The 21,626-nt window shown below is 39.5% G+C and overlaps 1 protein-coding gene across 2 annotated transcripts in view; it reads left to right on the plus strand.

Annotated features, from left to right (window-relative positions):
- LOC106883887 (integrin beta-3-like) overlaps nt 1-21,626 on the plus strand; it is a 157,620-nt gene that overhangs the window by 89,605 nt on the left and 46,389 nt on the right. For both annotated transcript variants that reach the window (XM_089343327.1, XM_089343328.1), the window contains 11 exons: nt 876-974; nt 2,496-2,568; nt 4,373-4,504; nt 6,177-6,273; nt 10,465-10,561; nt 12,707-12,799; nt 13,539-13,622; nt 15,381-15,455; nt 18,948-19,136; nt 20,282-20,355; nt 21,086-21,137. In XM_089343327.1, coding sequence (XP_089199453.1) covers nt 876-974; nt 2,496-2,568; nt 4,373-4,504; nt 6,177-6,273; nt 10,465-10,561; nt 12,707-12,799; nt 13,539-13,622; nt 15,381-15,455; nt 18,948-19,136; nt 20,282-20,355; nt 21,086-21,137 — 1,065 coding nt within the window. The remainder of the gene's footprint in view (nt 1-875; nt 975-2,495; nt 2,569-4,372; nt 4,505-6,176; nt 6,274-10,464; nt 10,562-12,706; nt 12,800-13,538; nt 13,623-15,380; nt 15,456-18,947; nt 19,137-20,281; nt 20,356-21,085; nt 21,138-21,626) is intronic.

Consider the following 21,626-nt stretch of genomic DNA (forward strand, 5'->3'; position numbering starts at 1 on the left):
TAATGTCCGATCCCTATATACTGCACTAATATTCCTTGCACTTTCCGTTGCGTTGTTCCCTTTATTGAACTCATAAAGCAAAATATGCCAAATATACTCTTTTGTCACTTCCATTATAGCTTTGAAAAAATAACTGTTAAAATGGAACTGCACTCTTCAGAACTTGCACTAAGAACAAGGGCAAGGTAAAATTACTACCTGCTTTTATAGCAAGTTGATGCAGGTAGTTTATCCTGTCCCCCTCTGACATTTAGTTTATGCAATTGAAAAGAATCACATTATCTATGGGATGACCCAATAATTTATTTATCATTAAATATGATAATATAAATTATTTACATGTTTTTAAGTTATGAAACAATTTGTTGTGATATTTTGAATTTTCTTATTGTCAAATAAAATTTCATCAAACTATTTCTCTGTCATTTTATGACTTTATGTATGTATGTATGTACATACGTACATACATACATCTTTGTGCTTATGTTTACTCCCCACCTGTCCACCATTTGATAGAGTTGGTTTGTTATGTCTGTAACTTAGCAGTTCAGCAAGAAGAGACCAATAGAATACCAGGCATAAAATACAAAAAAAAAAAATCTGTACTAGATTTGATTTGTTTGACTAAACCCTTCAAAGTGGTACCCCAGCATGGCCACAATCCAATGATTGAAACAAGTAAAAGATAAATAATTTTTGGAAATTAATTTCATCACTACCTGAAACAAATTCCCAGTACCCCATGAAATGGAGTACAGGTTATGCAACAATTCTTTTGTTGAAGAATTTATCCTATAAATTTCACATCTGTTTTTGGAAAAAGAAATAAATTCCACTGTTACGTATTTTTACCATTTTGATATTTCTTTTTCCAGTTGAATATAAAATTATGCAACACCCGTGAAGCCCACATTGCAAATGGATGTGATAAGACTCATATTGTTGATCCAAAGTCAGAAGTTGTCATTGCTAAGGTCAGTATTTCAACAAAATGCTTGGACAGTAGTCTTTTTAAAATCTATTTTAGTCACCATTTAACATCATTTTAAATACGAATAAGGTGATAATTCATTTTCAAACGTATAAATGCTGACAGAACAGCAGAGACTGGATAAGACATCCTTATAAAACAGAAAACTTTGGCAGCATTCTGTCTCATGGCTGGTTGCTGACAAATTTTTCTGCTTTATAAGGATATTTTATCCAGTCTCTGCCGTTCTATCAGCATTTATGCATTTGAAAATAAAATTATCATCTAATTTGTATCTCAAAATACATTTCAAGGCTTCTAAAACAAACATTAGTTTGTTTACATTTATTGTAATTTAAAATTTTAAATGTTATACACACACATACACATGTGCATATCTCTCTTTAAAATGCACACACATACACACACAAACACACATACACACACAAGAGTGTGTGTGTATGGTTAAGGAGTTTACTTCCCATCCACAAGGTTTTCAGTTCAGACTTACTGTGTGGCATCTGGAGCAGGTTCCTTCTTTTATAGCCACTGGGGCCAGCAAGAGCCTTATGAATGGATTTGGTAGACTAAAACCGAAAGAAGCCAGTGTGCACATGTGTGCACATGTGTGTATGTAAGTATATATTTGTGTGTGTGTACATGCATGTGGGTGTGTGTAAAAGCACCCAGTGCATCATATAAAATGTTTGGATTTAGGAAGAGCATCCAGCTGTAGGAACAATGACAAAGCTGACATCAGCGCAAGATATGGCCCTGGATCTCACTGAATTTTGTCAAATTGCCCGACTCCTGCCACCAAGGAAAATGGACTGAGCAATCATAATCCTGTGGGCTGGTGGGTGCTGGTGCCACATAAAAGCATCCAGTTCAATCTGTAAAGAGATTGGCATTAATAAGGGCATCCAGCTGTAGAAACCATGCCAAAGCGGATATGGAACCTGGGTAGATCTTCAACTGTCCAACTCCATTTATGCCATCCAACCCATGCCAGCATGGAAAATGGATGTTAATCAATGATGATGATAGATATAGATAGATAAGACCTGTCAGTGCTTGAGAAAACCTGTCAAGATAAGTGAAATCATAGTTATGGCTGATGCCAGTGCCACATAAACAGCTTTGATGCTGTTGGCATGTAAAAAGCACCTTTTGAGCACTGGGCCCCACAGAGGCCCAATGACAAGCAATCAAGATCTTTGGCAATATGCTGTGCTTGAGAACAAGACCCATCAATACTGGTGTCACGCAACTGGCACCTGTGCTGGTGGCACATGAAAGCACCCATTACACTCTTGGAGTGCTTGGTGTTAGGAAGGGCATCCAGCTGTAGCAATCTGACTGGAGTCTGGTGCAGCTCCCCAGCTGGCCAGCCCTGGTCAAACTGTCCAACCCATGCCAGCATGGACAAGGGACATTAAATGATGATGATGATGATGACGACGATGTATACGCACACAACTGTTAAGTTCCTTATATATTGCAACATTAATCTTTTTATTAATAGAATCAACCCACGGCAGATGGACAAAATGCGATCCAGATTCAGCCCCAGAAGATCAAGTTACGAGTACGGCCTCGTAAGTAGCAATTCCTTTTTTTTTTTGCTTGTGAAGATGTGTCTATAAGGATTACAGCAGTGGTTCCCACTCTTTTCACTACCAAAGACCCCTTTTATTTAAATGGGTTTTCCCATTGATCCCTTTTAATATGCTTATCCTTATATATATACGTATATACAAGGTCTGATCAATAAGTATCCGGACTGTTGCCATAGTAACAAAGCTTAAGCACACAGAGTAAAGCTACTTGCCAAAAATTGACCTTGAACTCTGCCGTGTATGCGCACTAAGTTTTAACATTCTAGCTCACATCTGCTGTTTACAGCAGTGCTTGGGAGGAAAGTGTGTAGCGTGTGATTGTCGCATTGACCATGACAGAGAAAGTTTTCATGGTGATACCTGCTCAGATGCCTATGCAAAGTTGCAGAAAGTTTACGGAGAGGAGTGTATGAGCCACACACAAGTGTACGAGTGGTTCAGACGTTTCCAAGATGGCCAACCAAAATGTCGATATTGATGAACGTTCTGGGAGACCCGCAACCAGCCGAACTGAGAAAAATATCACAGATGTACATGCAGCTATGAGGGAGAAATCGTCGAATCACCATCCATGAGTTATCAGAGGATGTGCAGATTAGTTACGGTTCAGTTCAGTCCATTATCACTGAAGATTTGGGTATGAGACACTTGTCTGCCAAGTTTGTACCAAAACTGCTTTCAGCTGACCCAAAAAGACACTTGGGTTTCAGTTGCACAAGATCTCCTTGATTGTGTTGAGAACGATAAAAGCTTTTGAAAACTTTGTATAGGTCTCTAAGCAGGTATCTCCAAGCTTTTGGCAAAATTTGATGCAGATTCTCTGCTCAACTTTATCTGTCATGGTCAATGCAATGATCACTTGCTACACACCTTCTTTCCAAGCACTGCTATAAACAGCAGATGTGAGCTAGAACATTAAAACTTAGTGCACATGCCCAGCAGAGTTTAAGCCCCTCTGCTTGCCAGCCCTGGTCAAACCGTCCAACCCATGCCAGCATGGACAATGGACGTTAAATGATGATAATGATATATATATATACTATGTAGGGATGTGTATTTGTGTGTCTGTGTATCTATCTATCTATCTATCTATCTATATATATATATATATATATATATATATATACACACATATATATACACACATATATACATACATGTACACACACACACACACACACACACACACATAAATATATATATATACAAACACATATAAAGATGTGTGCAAGTGAGTATATATAGATGCATATGTATGTGTACGTATATATATGTGTGTGTGTATATAAATGTATACGTATATAAATGTGTGTATGTATATATGTGTTATGTATATGTGTATACACGTGATTTTGTGTGCGTGTGCATGTATATATATATATATATATATATATATATATATACACACACACACACATCTAATTTACTCTTTTTCTTTGTTTTTGCCCTTCCTCTTCCCCCCTCTCATTTATGCAATCACTATTTTCTTCCTTCTCTTCCCCTTTCCCCCCCCGTTCTTGTTCTCCTCCCCCCTCTCCTCTCCCAACTTTTTTATTTCTTTCCCCTCCTCTCCCTCACTCACACTGCACCTCTGTCTGTCCTCTCTTCCACCCGTCACATCACCAATACAATCTCTTTTTCCTATTCCCACAACTCTTTCTCTCTCTCTCTCTTTTCCTTCTCCCTCCCTCCCTCATCACCAATACACTTTCAGTGTTCACTCTTCCCCTTCACACCCTCTCTTAACATCAATATAATCTCTCTTTTCTCTCACCACCACCAGATGAGACCGTGGAGATACCATTCCATTTCTACTTTGCCAAAGACAGTCCAGTGGACCTCTACTTCCTCATGGACCTATCCTATACCATGGCGAAATACATCAACCAGTTGGCCAATGTCTCACTTGCACTCGGTAAGTACTTCAACCAAGTCACTAGCATGTGGAGGTTAGGAGTCATGTGGGGGCAGATTGTGACCCTAGGCTAGAATACCCACCACATGGCAAGTTGTCGAGCCTTCAGCCTCATTTCTGTTATCCTGCTTGACCTTACACATTGTGACCCAGTATTAACAATCTGTTTCAATGAAATCAGGTAAATTAATTAAAGAAACCTGACAGAATATTATATTTATTTCTTAATTATGATACGGCAGTGGTCTCGCTCCCGTGCTGGTGGCATGTAAAAAGTACCATTTGAGCGTGATCGTTTCCAGCTTCGCCTTACTGGCACTTGTGCCGGTGGCATTTGAACAAATCATTGGACTGACTCCTGTGCAGGTGGCACATCAAAAACACCATTTGAGCGTGGCTATTACCAGTACCGCCAGACTGGCCCTTGTGCCGGTGGCACATAAAAAGCACCCACTACACTCTCGGAGTGGTTGGCATTAGGAAGGGCATCCAGCTGTAGAAACTCTGCCAGATCAGATTGGAGCCTGGTGTAGCCATCCGCTTCGCCAGTCCCCGGTCAAATCATCCAACCCATGCTAGCATGGAAAGCAGACGTTAAATGATGATGATGATGATGATGATACCAAAACAAATAGATTTATAAATTTTACATCCAAGCTTTAAATTTTCAACATATACTTTGTCTTGATCCCTGCAAATTTCAAGCTGACCCTTAGCTTTACAAGACACATTTTGAAGCATTTCAAGAAGTTATCTCCTGCACTTCTAACTGAATGCATTCTTTGACCCATTCGTTACCATATTTCTGTGGAGATGCTCTGTGTTTCTTTCAATTAATTTTAAATAAAACAAAGAATTTAGTAAAACAACTTAGTTATAATTAAGCTGGTGTTATGAACATAAATTGTGACTAAGGTTTGGTGGAAGATTTTTATTCAGAACTTTTGAAAACAAGACATTTGTACTACAGAGCCAGAAGTGGTTTCAGGTGGGTTGGTATTGAAAGGGTTAGGTCAGCTAAACTATTGCTGGAACTGAAATAGTTGTAACTGATCCTTAAAGATGTGCTAAATTCTTTCATTGTCTTTTCGTTTGTATTATATAGGGTGTCCCAGTATTAACTATTTCAATGAAATTGGGTAAATTCTTTAAAAAAATGACAAAATTTCATGTTTATTATTTATGATACCAAAACAAACAGATTTATAAATCTTACATCCAAACCACATAGTTCCGGGTTCAGTCCACTGCGTGGCATCTTCGGCAAGTGTCTTCTACTATAGCCTCGGGCCGACCAAAGCCTTGTGAGTGGATTTGGTAGACGGAAACTGAAAGAAGCCTATCGTATATATGTATGTATATATATATGTATGTGTGTGTATATGTTTGTATGTCTGTGTTTGTCCCCCCAACATCGCTTGACAACTGATGGTAGTGTATTTACGTCCCCATAATTTAGCGGTTCGGCAAAAGACACCGATAGAATAAGTACTAGGCTTCCAAAGAATAAGTCCTGGGGTCGATTTGCTTGACTAAATGCAGTGCTCCAGCATGGCCGCAGTCAAATGACTGAAACAAGTAAGAGAATAAAAGAATATATCTCTGTGTGTGTGTTTGTGTGTACACAGACTAATTCTGTATAATTTTACCAATTCCTTGTTTATTTCCACAGTGAATGACATTCAAAAACTGACGGGTAAGCTGAATGTTGGCATCGGATCCTTCATAGACAAAGTGCTCCTACCTTATACAGACACAAGCAAACAAGCGTAAGTGAACCCTTTCTCTGCATTTCTTCAATTCTTCTCGTTTCAAACCAAATTTTTTTGGTTTCCTTGTCTTTTATCTCCTCCTCCTCCTCCTCCTCATCATCATTATTTACCTTGACATGGTTCCTATAGCAGGATGCCCTTGCTAACACCAACCACTTTACAGCGTGTGTACTGGGTGCTTTTTCCATGCCACCATCATTAGTGAGGTCATCACACAGTATGCTAGACAATGAACCCTGAGGAGGGTAACTTTATGCTCAGAAATGAGGGGCTCATCTTGATCAAATTTAATGTCCGTTTTCCATGCTGGCATGGGTTGGACAGCTTAATAGGAACTGACAAGACCAAGGGCTGCACCAGGTTCCATTGTCTGTTTTGGCATGGTTCCAATAGCAGGATGCCCTTCCTAACACCAACCATTTTATAAAGTGTGTACTGGGTACTTTTTCCATGCCACCAGCATTAGCGAAACCATCATACAGTATGCTAGACAATGATCCTTGAGTCAGAGGAACTTTATACTAGGAGATGAGGGACATCATTATCATCTAACGTCCGTTTTCCATGCTGGCATGGGTTGGACAGTTTGACAGGAGCTGGTAAAGGCTGTGGCCACACCAAGCGCCAATTGCCTGTTTTTGCTTGGATTCTGTGACTGGATGCCCTTTTATGTGTCACAGGTAGGGGTGCCCATTCATGTATCACCAGCATCAATACCTTTTACATGTCACATATATATATATATATATATATATATATATATACTCTTACTCTTTTACTTGTTTCAGTCATTTGACTTTGGCCATGCTGGAGCACCGCCTTAAGTCGAGCAAATCAACCCCAGGACTTATTCTTTGTAAGCCTAGTACTTATTCTATCGGTCTCTTTTTGCCGAACCGCTAAGTTACGGGGGACGTAAACACACCAGCATCGGTTGTCAAGCGATGTTGGGGGGGGGGGGGGGACAAACACAGACACACAAACACACATACGTATCTATGCATATATACTACAGGCTTCTTTCAGTTTCTGTCTACCAAATCCACTCACAAGTCTTTGGTCGGCCTGAGGCTATAGTAGATGACACTTGCCCAAGGTGCCACGCAGTGGGACTGAACCCGGAACCTTGTGGTTGGTAAGCAGGCTACTTACCACACAGCCACTTCTGCAACTATATATATATATATATATATATATATATGAGTCCTTTTTGAGTGTTAGGCCTTATGGAGGCAAAGAGGCTAAGTTTCTTTCAAGTGTTGGGTTTCATGGTGGCAATAACCAAGACCTTTGGCATTATGTTGAGCTTGAAAAGAAGACCCATCAAGTTGAGCAAAATCAGTTGTGGCAGATACCTGTGTCGTGGAAATTGGCATGCGTGCCGGTGGCACGTAAAAACTCTCATTACATTCTCAGAGTGGTTGGCATTAGGAAGGGCATCCAGCCATAGAAAACCATGCCAAATCAGACTGGATCTTGGCGCAGCCTTCCAGCATGCCAGCCCAGTTAAACTGTCCAACCCATGCCAGCATGGACAACGGACGTTAAATGATGATGATCCCACACACACACACACACACACACACACACACACATACTTGCTCCGTTAGTTCTTGCTTGGCTGAATCGTTGCTTGTTGAATTTTTACTTGCTGAGTAAGAGTGTAATCATTTATGGCCCCGGGGGTGGGGTCCATATAAGATTTTGGTGGTTCACTCAAGCAATATAGAAAACTGGGTGCCAACAGTATTATTTTAAGCTTTCATAAAAAGTTTTCCAAAAAGGCGGTGCTCCAGCACGGCCGCAGTCAAATAATTGAAACAAGTAAAAGAATAAAAGAATGTATTTATCACAAGAAACAGCAAGATTTCTGCTTAGCATTTTACGTAGTTCAACTTTCACAAATTCATGTGTGAAAGCCAAATAGGAATTTTTCCCCGGGTTTACGAGTTTCATTTTTCGGCTCACTTTTGTCTGGTGAGATTTTCAAGCACAAAATCCAAATTTTGAACAAAGTGCCAAAGTTTCTACCTCCATAACAAATGCTTCTGTGTGTTACCGAATTTTTTTATAGAGAGAGAAAATGCTTATTCTCTGCAAATAACTATAGATTCGTTTTTTAAAAAGAAATCTACAAGTCCGTCTACGAGTGTTTGTGAGATGGTGTGCGCGAGTCTAGAGCGAGTAAAAGTGATTCAGAAAACGATTATAATAATAATATTTGACATTTTTTTTTACTTTCCATAAAATATTCTTTACATTCTAATGTTGTTTTATTGCCATTTATTTACGAGTATTATAAATTTTAAAAGTAAAATATTTTTCTGGGAACGAATTTCGATTTATAACACTGCTTCTATGGGAAATTATTGCTCTGCTTTACGAGCGGTCACCGGGAACAAATCAACTCGTAAGATATGGCGGGTCCACCAGAATAAAATAGTAATTAAAGGGGTCCATTGGCACAAGAAATAGTTGAGAACTATTAGCTTAATGGAATATGGTCTGCCTAAAGCTCGCCAAATCTTTAAGCTTTGTATATTCAAGGGAAGTAACTCCTGTATACATTTGCAACAGTTTTGAAAGCTAAAAATTGTGTAGTAGCTACTGGCCTAAAAAGGAAGTCTTTTTTAGATAACAATAAACAACGGATGACATTAAGCCAACAACATTACAATCGGCAACACCTTAAGCCTGTTTTGGGACCCACGAGATTGGATAACAAAGATCCTTTTACCTTGTCTATGACGCGCGCGCGCGCGCGCGCGCGTGTGTGTGTGTGTGTGTGTGTAGTATGTGCATGCATCTGTGTGTGTCTTTTATTTGTTTCTGATTAGTTTGCGACCATGTTTGCGAAAAATTTTTGTGGAATGTATCGGCCCCGGGTACTTCATTTTTTAAAGCCTGCTAGTTATTCTATCGATCTCTTTTTGCCGAACAGCAACGTTATGAATGACATAAACGTATCAACACCGGTTGTCAAGCGGTTGCGGGGGACACACAGGCGCGTTCTCAGGAATTTTTCAGCGGGAAGGGCACAAGGTCAGAAGGGATTATAATTCTAGGAGAAAAGGACATGATAACATTATTTAGAAAGGCGCTCTTCTTTTTCTCGAGAGGGGAACGTGCCCCTCAGCCCCGCCCCTCACACAAATACAAAGATGTAATTAGTGCCCTTAGTTCGTTGCAGTCTTCCATGAAAACGTATCTGGCGAATGAGTTGTCTGTATTTGAAACAATCAATAAATACAGGGACGGGGGGGGTGGCTGTTATCAGTTTGTGCTGGTCGCCATTGAGAGGTCACGTGTTCGACCCCCCCCCCCCCACACACACACGTTTTCTCTTTTCTACTCTAGGTACAAGGCTCGAAATTTTGGGGCAGGTAGTGGGGGGAGTCAATTAGATCGATCCAGTACGCAACTGGTATTACTGGTATTTAATTTATCCCACCCCCCCCGCCCAAAGGATGAAAGACTTTGGTGGAATTTGAACTCAGAATGTAACTACTGCTAAGCATTTCACCCAGCATGCTAACATTCTTATTTCTTTATTGCCCTCAAGGGGCTACACATAGAGGGGACAAACAAGGACAGACAAAGGGATTAAGTTGATTATATCGACCCAGTGTGTAACTGGTACTTATTTTGTCGACCTCAGCGGGATTTGAACTCAGAATGTAGCGGCAGACGAAATACTGCTAAACATTTCGCCCGGCTTGCTAACGTTTCTGCCAGTTCATTGCCTTAAACCCTGTACTGCCGATTAAAATAGGGATAATAGTGGCCCTTTGGAGAAATTGAGTCTTCTTGGATAGAATAGCTGCTATAGTGAATATCACTAGCCATTCTCCATGGAAACGCCCCCGTGGTCATTACTGTGTGGCTTGGCTGAGCATCCCAGTTGTTTTGTGATGTTTGGCCCATCACCCCCTGCATCTTCTGCTGTTTTATCCTCTTCCCCTTTTTCTTTTCTTCCTTTTCCTTCCTGCTTCCTTGTATTTGAATATTAATTAAAAAGTTCTATAACTCTTTTCCCGCAACAAATTACATCTGACCCCTACAAGCATAAGAAACTTGACATTGTGATGATAATAATAACAGTTGTACCGGTGATGACGATGATGATGATAATGATGTTGATGCTGTTGCCTAACCAAATTCTTTTTTTTTTTTCTCACCATTTTCCAGTCGTATAAATCCTTGCTTCTCTCAAAACTTAAAATGTGAAAGCCCATATAACTTTAAACAAGTTGTGAAGTTGACTGGCCAGTTTCAAGCTTTCAGTGTAAGTTATGCTGTCTTTTCTTATTCTAACATGGTATTTATTTGGTTGATGGAAACTGAAAGAAATCCATCATGTATCTATACATATATATATACACCAAACATAAATTGAAAACAGAACACAAAGGATATCATGGTACATGTGTTTCAAGCTTTATAAACAACCTGTTATCACATCAGCATAGGTATATTATTGATATAAAAGATGGTTTAAAGTTCTCTTCAGCTGCAAACACTGTTAGTCCAAAGATGACATCACAAATATATATATATAGTCAATATTGATGTAATTTCCTCGTTAAGGATTTGCAATCCGGATATCAATTGGTATTATTGATTTATATCTTTAACTCTTATATGTATTGTTACCTCCGCCTTAGCGAAGGCGGAGCTATTGTTTTCAGTTATGTTTGTTTGTTTGTTTGTTTGTCCAAGGACAAGGTATCTCAAGAACTGCTGGATTGATTCGGATGAAGCTTTCAGGGATGTTTGGCCTTGTGACTGGTACAAACTGATTGGATTTTGGGATCGATCCAGTAACAAACAAGGATTCTGGATTATTTTTCCTGTTTTTTTTTTACTTAATTTTTGAGAGGGGAAAATGTCTAGCAAAAAGGATTGGAAAGAATGGTCACAGATGAAGTGCCTTTGATTATAATTGAGCTCGACCAGATCTGACTTAGAACTTTAAGGCAACACAGTAATATTAACAATAAGAGCAATCCCAACTGCATTCGCATTAACAACAGTAACAATATTTTATAAAAGAGAAGTCAATCTCTGTCTGTCTGTAACAACATTTATGTAGAGTGAAAGAAGAAAGGGAGGATTCAAAAGGTTGATTACCCCTGTCATAATGTATAATTAGGAGGGGAAAACGGAGGAGAAAAGTTGTTGAGGGAGAGAGAATGTGTGTGTCGAAGATAGCAACTAACTAGTTTTGATTAAAAATGCAAAGATTTTATGTGCAAGTCTGTCAACACAATGCAAAGCACTTCAAAATAAATATATATATATATATAGGTGCAGGAGTGGCTGTCTGGTAAGTAGCTTGCTTACCAACCAGATGGTTCTGGGTTCATTCCCACTGCGTGGCACCTTGGGCAAGTGTCTTTTACTATAGCCTTCTACTATACATGTAGTTATATTTTGGGTTGTTTGTGTGTGTTTCTGTATGTCTTCCAAAAAGTGTGGGTATGGCTGCATGGTAAGAAACTTGCTTTCCAACCAAATGGTACCAGGTTTAGTCCCACTGTGTGATACCTTGGGCAAGTGTCTTCTACTATAGCCTCAGGCTGACCAAAGCCTTGTGAGTGAATTTGGAAGACGGAAACTGAAAGAAGCCTGTTGTATGCCTGTATATGTATATATATATATGTGTGTGTATGTTGTATCTGTGTGTGTTTGTCCCCCTGCCATCACTTGGCAACCAATGTTGGTGTGTTCATGTCCCTGTAACTTAGCGGTTCAGCAAAACAGACCAACAAAATTAGTACTAGGATTACAAAGAATAAGTCTTGGGGTTGATTTGTTCGACTAAAAGGCGGTGCTCCAGCATGGCCACAGTCAAATGACTGAAACACATAAAAGAATAAAAGAATGTGTGTCCTCCAACACCACTTGACAACCAGTGTTGGTGTGTTTGCATCCGTGTAACTTAGCAGTTCAGCAGAAGGAGACCTAGATTAAGTACCTGGCTTAAAAGGAAAATAAATTCTGGGGTTGATTTGTTCAACTAAAATTTTTCAAGGTGGTGCCCCAGCATGGCCACCGTCTAATGTCTGAAGCAAGATGAAAGAGGGACACAGACTTTGAAATAAGACTTTCACTCTGATAGATTGTTGTTGTTGAGAGAGAGAGAGAGAGAGAGAGAGAGAGAGGGATGGAGAGTGTGAAACATAGAATTAACATTTGTTTTAAGAGAAAAGAAAAACTGGTTGTTTGAGGATGTCAATGAGGTCATTGTAGAAGTTTTCTATTGAAGGTTCTATTTCATCTTGACTCGGATATTACCCGGCAGTGTAGCAATGGGTCATCACTAGTTGTGAATAACAGCAACTGCAACAAAATTATGAACAACGAAAGCAACACTGCCACCAACAACAACAACAACAACATTAACCAAAAATCTTTTGCTTCTTTGCAGGACAAAGTCAGCCAGCTGCAGAATTTATCTTCTGCCAATCTGGACAACCCCGAAGCAGGATTAGAAGCCATGATGCAGACTATTGTCTGTGGAGTAAGTACCTAGACTTTATATATTCATATTTTGTGTGGTGAGAAGCTTGCTTCTCAACCACATGGCTCCAGGTTCAATCCCACTGCGTGGCACCTTGGGCAAGTGTCTTTTACTATAGCACTGGGCTGACCAAAGCCTCGTGAGTGGATTTGGTAGACAGAAACTGAAAGGCGGCGAGCTGGCCGAAACGTTAGCACTGGGCAAAATGCTTAGCGGTATTTCATCTGCCGCTATGTTCTGAGTTCAAATTCCGCCGAGGTCGACTTTGCCTTTCATCCTTTTGGGATCGATAAATTAAGTACCAGTTACGCACTGGGGTTCGATATAATCGACTTTAATCCGTTTGTCTGTCCTTGTTTGTCCCCTCTGTGTATAACCCCTTGTGGGCAGTAAAGGAATAAGAAACTGAAAGAAGTCCGTCATATATATACATATACTGAATATGCTCCATTATAGCTTTGAAAAAATAACTGTTAAAATCGAACTGCACTCTTCAAAACTGGCACTAAGAATAAGGACAAGGTAAAATTACTACCTGTTTTTATAGCAAGTTGATGCAGGTAGTTTATCTCATCCCCCTTCGACTTTTAATGTATGCAATTGAAAAAACTGCAATATTTATAGGATGGTCCAATACATACACACCACTATTATATATATATATATATATATATATATATATATATATAAATATATGTATATATATATATTGATACATGCATATATATATCTATTACAGGACAAGATAGGATGGCGAAATAACTCCCGTAAACTGATTATTTACTGTTCTGATGCTTCATTTCATTATGCTGGTGATGGTAAGGTGAGTACAAGCCCATAGCTTTTTCTTGTTAACCCTTTTGTTATCATATAATGTTTTTGTTTCAATTAATTTTTGAAATAATGAAGAATTTTGAAATCTAACTTTCTCATTATTAAGTTGGTCTGACAAAAATTGACTTAGAATTCTTCTGGAAGATTATTATTTAGATCCCTTCAAAACAGTAAGTTAGTGTCCTGGAACTGGGGTCAGTCTCAGGTGGGTTGGTATCAAAAGGGTGGAACTAACTCTTGTTTTATTGGCACACAGATATACAAGGGGGTACTGATAAGTTCCTAAATTTGAGTAAAAGAAAATACAGGAAGATCAGTTAATTACGATTTTATTCAATATATTCCCTTCTCAGATTCACCCACTTATTGCAGTGGCCCTTCAGTTTTCTGAGCCTTGTAAAAGAACTCTGAAGGCTGGGCCTCCAACCAGGCCTTTTGTGATACCCTTAAAACCAGTAACTTTTCTGTACCCCTACATACACACTAAGTTAGTCGATATACATAGTACGAAACAAAAACTGGAGACAAATAAAATTTAATACTGAATCGGAATTTGGATAAAGAAGAATGTAGATGGAGTTCTAAGCATTGGTTAAGCAGCACTCTGTTGGTTACAAAGACAAGGGTTCCAGTTGATCCGATCAATGGAACAGCCTGCTCATGAAATTAATGTGCTGGTGGCTGAGTACTCCACAGACATGCATACCCTCAACATAGTTCTTAAGAAGATTCTGTATGACTGCTCATAGCTTTTGTATTTTTTTTAATTTTCAAAAAATGTTTTGTTCTGTACATTCTGAAATAAAAACTCACCAAGACGACCTTCTCGTTTCAACTCTCCAAAATCACCAGAGAACCATTTCGTCTGTCTTTACATTCTGAGTTCAAATTCCACTGTGGTTGACTTTACCTTTCATCCTTTTGGAGTTGATAAAATAAGTACCAGTTGAGTATTGGGGTCAATGAAATCAACTTATTCCCTCCCCAAAATTTCTGGCCTTGTGCCAAAATTCGATGACAACACTGCATGACTGGCATCCGTGCTAGTGGAGCGCTAAGAGCACCATCCGAACATGATCATTGCCAGGGCCGCTGTGTGGCCCTGTGCCAGTGGCACGTAAAAACACCATTCGAGTGTGATTGTTACCAGCGTCGCCTTAATAGCACTTGCGCCGGTGGTATGTGGAAAACAGCATTCGAGCGAGGACGTTGCCAGTGCTGCTGGACTGGCTCCTGTGCAGGTGACACATAAAAAACACCATTTGAGCATGGCTGTTGCCAGTACCGCCTGACTGGCCTTAGTGCCGGTGGCACGTAAAAGCACCCACTACACTCTTGGAGTGGTTGGCATTAGGAAGGGCATCCAGCTGTAGAAACTCTGCCAGATCAGATTGGAGCCTGGTGCAGCCATCTGGCTCACTTGTTCCCAGTAAAACCGTCCAACCCATGCCAGCATAGAAAGCTGACGTTAAACGATGATTATTATTATTATTATGAAATAAGACAATGAGCTGGCAGAATCGTTAGCATGCCAGGCAAAATGGTTAGTGGCCCATTTCGTCCATCTTTACATTGTGAGTTCATATTTAACTAAGGTCGACTTTTCTTTTCATCCCGTCCTAGGGCTAAACAATTAGTTATAGGCAATATAGACATGAAAGATTTAATCACATGTGCCCCTCCCTCACCTGAAACTTATGCATTGTGCTATTTTAATCAATCTTAAACCACTTTCTTTCTCTTGCAGCTGGGTGGTCTTGTCTTACCCAACGATGGACTGTGCCATTTAACGAATAACAAGTACACCAAAGCAGAAGCTCAGGTAAGACAATTAATTCTGATTGCTTTTTATTTAAATTTTCTTTTTGGCTTTACCAGAGAAGAAAGGACTGGCATCCAAAAACCCTTTCCAGGTTCTCTGAGGCACCTGGGTAGGTTGTTGGAAGAAATGATAAGCCTGGACATCTGGTTTAAATGCTTGCAACAGAATGGGCACCTCTAAAGGTAGCAAAGGACCAGGGAGTGATGTTAAATTGGGTGACAACATGGTGGACATTACTAAAAGTAGCCAAGGACCAAGTGGTGGTGTTAAACTGGGTAACAACAGAATGGACTCTGCTAAAGGCAGTTAAGGACCAGATGGTGGTATTAACCCTTTTGATACCAACCCACCTGAAACCACCTCTGGCTCTGTAGTACAAATGTCTTGTTTTCAAAAGTTTTGCATTAAAATCTTCCACCAAACCTTAGTCACAATTTATGTTCCTAACACCAGCTGAATGATAACTAAGTTATTTTGCTAAATTCTTTGTTGTATTTAAAATTAATTGAGAGACACAAAGCATCTCAACAGGAATATGGTAACAAAAGCATTAAACTGGGTGACAACCTGGTGGACATTTTGAAAGATAGCCAAAGACCAGGTGGAAGTGTTAAACTGGCTGACAACAGAATGGACTCTCTTAAAGGCAGCCAAGGACCGGTTGGTGGTCAGCTTTCCCTTTTGTCCTTTCACGGTTGATGACATTAAGTACCAGTTAAACAACGATGTCGACATGATAGACTGGCTCTCAGCCACCAAAATTTCAGGCCTTGTGCCTATTGTTGAAAGAATTACAATATTATAAAGAATCTGGATTAGAACTAGCCTCTAGTAGTGAATGTCACACACAAGATTAGCTTGTAGGGAGGCTCAACTTCATGTATAGGACCCAGGGAGAAAAATGTTTCGAGAAGCTTTCATTTGTTTAACAAAAGCCGTCACATTTGCTAAGGTTCTGGGATCCCTCCTCAATGTTTCTTCTGTCCTTCATCTTTCTCACTGGAATTCCTCTGACTAAACAAAGAATTGTAATGCTGTCTGTGACGATTGAAAAGTAGTCATTTTAAGGGAGGTAACTCTGCCAATATCTTCATGCCAAGAAACCAGAGTTTCGTTTCTTACTTTTACTCTGTTTCGACCATCGTCCGGCTGCACTATATATATGTATATATATATATATATATATATACATATATATATATATATATATATATATATATATATATATATATATATATATATATTGTTTGTCATTAGACTGCGGCCATACTGGGGCACTGTCTTGAAGAGTTTTTAATTGAATGAATCAACCACAGAATTCATCAAGTAGCTAGCGTGAAAAAAACCCATAAGGGGAAAATCCATCATTTATTCCCCAAAATATATTTATTTATATAAGGGCATTACTATACATCAATGCCTCATGCTAAGAGGGACTCTAAAGTCAAACTACGATAATTAACACATTTTTACCGAACGCGAGGAAATGCAACTCTCAAAGCCAGCCCCTTAAAAACAGACTAAATTATAGATCATGATTTCGACACATACACATACATATATCTATCTATCTATCTATCTATACACACACGCACGCACACACACACACACACACACACACATATATATATAAAACAATAATAAATGAGTATATGCATATATACGTACAGGTATGTGCATACCTACGTCTACCTGTATATATAGGTGCATATCTGGGTACAAGACATTGCAAACAAAACGTAGACAAGAAAATAATAATAACCAGAGTACAGAAAATACACAAGCCACATAGAGAACATTTTCCTTCATCAGCTACCCCCGTTTTAACACCGGCGTTTCGAAGAGTTGGGCAGGACGCATCGTTAAAATGGCTCTTCCCATGGACCGCAAATTTAATTTGTATACACAAATTAAACCTGTGCCATGGAGGAATGTAGTGGCGGACAAAAAACAAGACAGGAAAACAAACGGAAAAGAAAACAAGACAGGAAAACAAACAGAAAAGGCTGTACGGCCAAACGTGAAAAATTATGTGTATATGAACGCAGTGAGGCACGAACTGAAAGTGGGGACGAAGTAAGTTTGCGTGTTTGCTCGGCGATAGCCAAGGAAGAAAAGGATTAGTAACTGGAAGCATATGACCAAGCAGGGGTAAGGGAGAGAGAGAGAGAGAGTGGTAGAGGGAGAAACAAAGGGAGGAAGTAGAAGAATAGGTGAGCAACGAGAGAAAGAGAGGAAGAGAGGAACACACACATACATATATCTATCTATCTTTACATACACACGCATATATATATATATATATATATATACACACACACATACATACCTACATATAAATATATCTATACATACATACATACATACATACATATATATATACATATATATATACACACACATATATATACACACATATATACATACATATGCATATATGAATGACAGGCTTCTTTTAGTTTCCATCTACCAAATCCGTCCACAAGGTATTAGTTGATGTGATATAGTAGAAAACTCTTGCCCCAGGTGCTGCCCAGCAGAACTTGAACCCAGGACTACATGGTTGTGAAGTCAGCTTGTGAACCACATCTGCCCGTACTCTATAATTAAGAAGTCCATGACACCAGCCTGTAGGCTTGATCCCTCTACGTGGCACCTCGAGCAATGGTTTTCCACTGTAGCACCAAGTTGACCAAAGTCATATGTGAGGAATTTGGTTAGTTTGAATCCTCTCTGGTGTATCATGGAACTGAGCATGGATTTCGTTTCAAATCAGAATGGTCAAACAAGGTGGTCAGAATGTCGGCTCCGTACCGATTAGATAATACAGTTCTATATTTAAGAGATGAGGAATTCTGTACATTATTTACATAATTACGGGCATATGGCATAGTGGTTAAGAGTGCGGGCTACTAACCCCAAGATTCCGAGTTCGATTCCAAGCAGTAACCTGAACACTAATCATCATCATCATCAACATCGTTTAACGTCCGCTTTCCATGCTAGCATGGGTTGGTCTATTTGACTGAGGACTGGTGAAACCGGATGGCTACACCAGGCTCCAATCTGATCTGGCAGAGTTTCTACAGCTGGATGCCCTTCCTAACGCCAACCACTCAGAGAGTGTAGTGGGTGCTTTTACGTGTCACCTGCACGAAGGCCAGTCAGGCGGTACTGGCAACGGCCACGCTCAAAATGGTGCATTGTATGTGCCACCCGCACAAGAGCCAGTCCAGGGGCACTGGCAACGATCTCGCTCGAAAATCCTAATAATAATAACATTGAAAAATACCTTAGGAATGAGAACCCATGTTCGAAATTTCCCCAAGACACCTGATGAAGGCTGGAGGGTATATCAACCGAAACGTGTTAACAACAAACAAACAAACAAGATGAGGACAAATATCCATCGAATGTAAATAATGTAAATAATGTGAAGGTGGTCAGAAGTTAACAAAACATTTCTCCTTTCGATTCTTTATTTCTCTGCAGGATTATCCCTCAGTCGGACATCTTGCTGAAGTGATTGAACAGAATAAAGTGACTGTCATCTTTGCTGTGGCTGGCAAGAACCAGTTGAATCTCTACAAGAAACTGCAAAGCAGCCTGTCTGGTGCCTATGTTAGTAAGTTGGACAGTAAGGATTACACAATTGCTGATATTGTCAAAGACAACTATGCTGTGAGTTGCCCAGCTTTACCATTTCCCTCTTTGTCTGTCTGTCTGTTTCTGTGTTTCTGTCTGTATCTGTTTGTCTATCTGTCTATCGATAGATCAATCCGTTTATCTGTCTATCTATCGATCAATCCATCTATGTCTATGTATGTATGTATGTATCAATCTATCCATCTATCTATATGTCTGTCAATGGATCGATCGATCCATCTGTCTATTGATTGATCGATCAATCCATCTGTCTATCGATTGATCGATCGATCCATCTGTCCATCGATCGATCGATCCATCTGTCCATCGATCGATCGATCCATCTGTCCATCGATCGATCGATCCATCTGTCCATCGATCGATCGATCCATCTGTCCATCGATCGATCGATCCATCTGTCCATCGATCGATCGATCCATCTGTCCATCGATCGATCGATCCATCTGTCCATCGATCGATCGATCCATCTGTCCATCGATCGATCGATCCATCTGTCTATCTATCCATTTGTCTGTCTATCGATCGATCCATCTGTCTGTCTATCGATCGATCCATCTGTCTATCTATCCATCCATCTGTCTGTCTATCGATCGATCCATCTGTCTATCTATCCGTCTGTCTATCTATCTATCTGTCTGTCTATCGATCGATCCATCTGTCTATCTATCCATCTGTCTGTCTATCGATCGATCCATCTGTCTATCAATCGATTGATCCATCTGTCTATCGATCGATCCATCTGTCTATCTATCCATCTGTCTGTCTATCAATCGATTGATCCATCTGTCTATCGATCGATCCATCTGTCTATCTATCCATCTGTCTGTCTATCAATCGATTGATCCATCTGTCTATCGATCGAACCATCCATCTGTCTACTGATTGATCCATCTGTCTGTCTATCGATCGATCCATCTGTCTGTCTGTCTTTCTATCCATCTGTCTGTCTGTCTTTCTATCCTTCTTCTTTCTCTTTTGCTTTCATTCATTCATTTGATTGATGAATCGACCAAACACGATAAAAGACACTCACGTAAGAATTCTCTTTCATTTTACCAAAATTCTGAGTTCAATATTGTGTATACTTGTTCTTTATATTGTTTTTATATTGTCTTTATCTTTTTTTACATATTGTCTTTATCTTTTGCTTATATTTCCAGAACATAACCTCAGGAGTTAAAATTGTTTCACCAAACAAGAATCTGAATTTAACGATTATGTCAAAATGTAAAGGGTAAGGGGTACTTCTCTACATTATGTTATCATAAGTGTAGGGCTAACTATTTCATAAGAAGTTCGCTTTCCAGTCACATGATTCTGGGTTCAGTGTAAGTGAGAATAGGAACACATGCATGTGAGTGAGTGAAGGGTAAAGATGCATGTGAGTGTGGGACAAAAGCACTTGTATTTGACTAAGTTTAAAATTAGTACATCCATGTGAGTGAGTGTTGAGTGGCAGCATATACATATATACATGTGAGTGAAGAGTAGGAATACATACATGTGGGTAAGTGAAAGGTAAGAATGCATGCGTGTGAGTGTGAGTGCTGGCATTTACATGTGAATGAGAAAAGGGTGAGGGTACATGCATATAAGTGAGAATGGGATGAAAGCACTGGTATTTGACTAAGTTTAAGATTAGTATATACATGTGAGTGGGTGTTGAGTGACAGCATATACATGTGAGTGAGAGTAGGAATACACACATGTGAGTGAGTGATGGGTAAGGATGCATGTGAGTGTGGGACAAAAGCACTTGTATTGGACTAAGTTTAAGATTAGTATGTGCATGTGAGTGTTGAGTAGCAGCATATACATGTGAGTGAATGCTGGAGTATCGACTTGAGTGTGAGAGCACACTCAAGGGTCAGTTGCTAGACTTCTTCCACAGTATTTCTTCTCTTCCAACCATCTTTACCATTCTGCTGTCTTCTTTACTCTTACCATTTTACTCTTCACCACAGAACCAAATGGATAGCTTCAGATTCCTGTGATGGCATTAAACCAGCACAAACGGTAAGGAATATTCTTTATTTTTCGTTTTTCTTTTTTTTTTTTTTGTTTCATTCCAATTCCACTGGATCCAGGTTTGGTTGTGTCATTAAGAATTTCTCTTTGCAACTTCATGGTTTCATTTTCAATTCCACTACATGGCACTTTGATTCAGTTGTCATCATCATCATCATTATCATAATTTAACATCTGTTTTCCATGCTGGCATGGGTTGGATAGTTCAACAGGAGCTGGCCTGAGTTCAAATCCCACTGTGGCCTACCTGGATGGTAGACTTAATCTTTTAGCCAGTTTAACATGACCACCGGGTCCTCTGGAATCTTTTGTGGACTCTACACCCATATGCTTTCAACAGTCTTTGACCAATCAGTCTGGAATTCCAAAGTCATCTCAAAACAAAACTCTGCATCTTCAATTCCAACATCAAGGCCATTTTGCTTTGTGGGTAAAAAACTTGGAGAGTCACCGAGGCCATAAAAAGTAAGCTACAGA

This window comes from Octopus bimaculoides, chromosome 27, assembly GCF_046866305.1.
Source record: "Octopus bimaculoides isolate indiv1 chromosome 27, ASM4686630v1, whole genome shotgun sequence".
In the NCBI taxonomy this organism is placed as follows: Eukaryota; Metazoa; Mollusca; class Cephalopoda; order Octopoda; family Octopodidae; genus Octopus; species Octopus bimaculoides.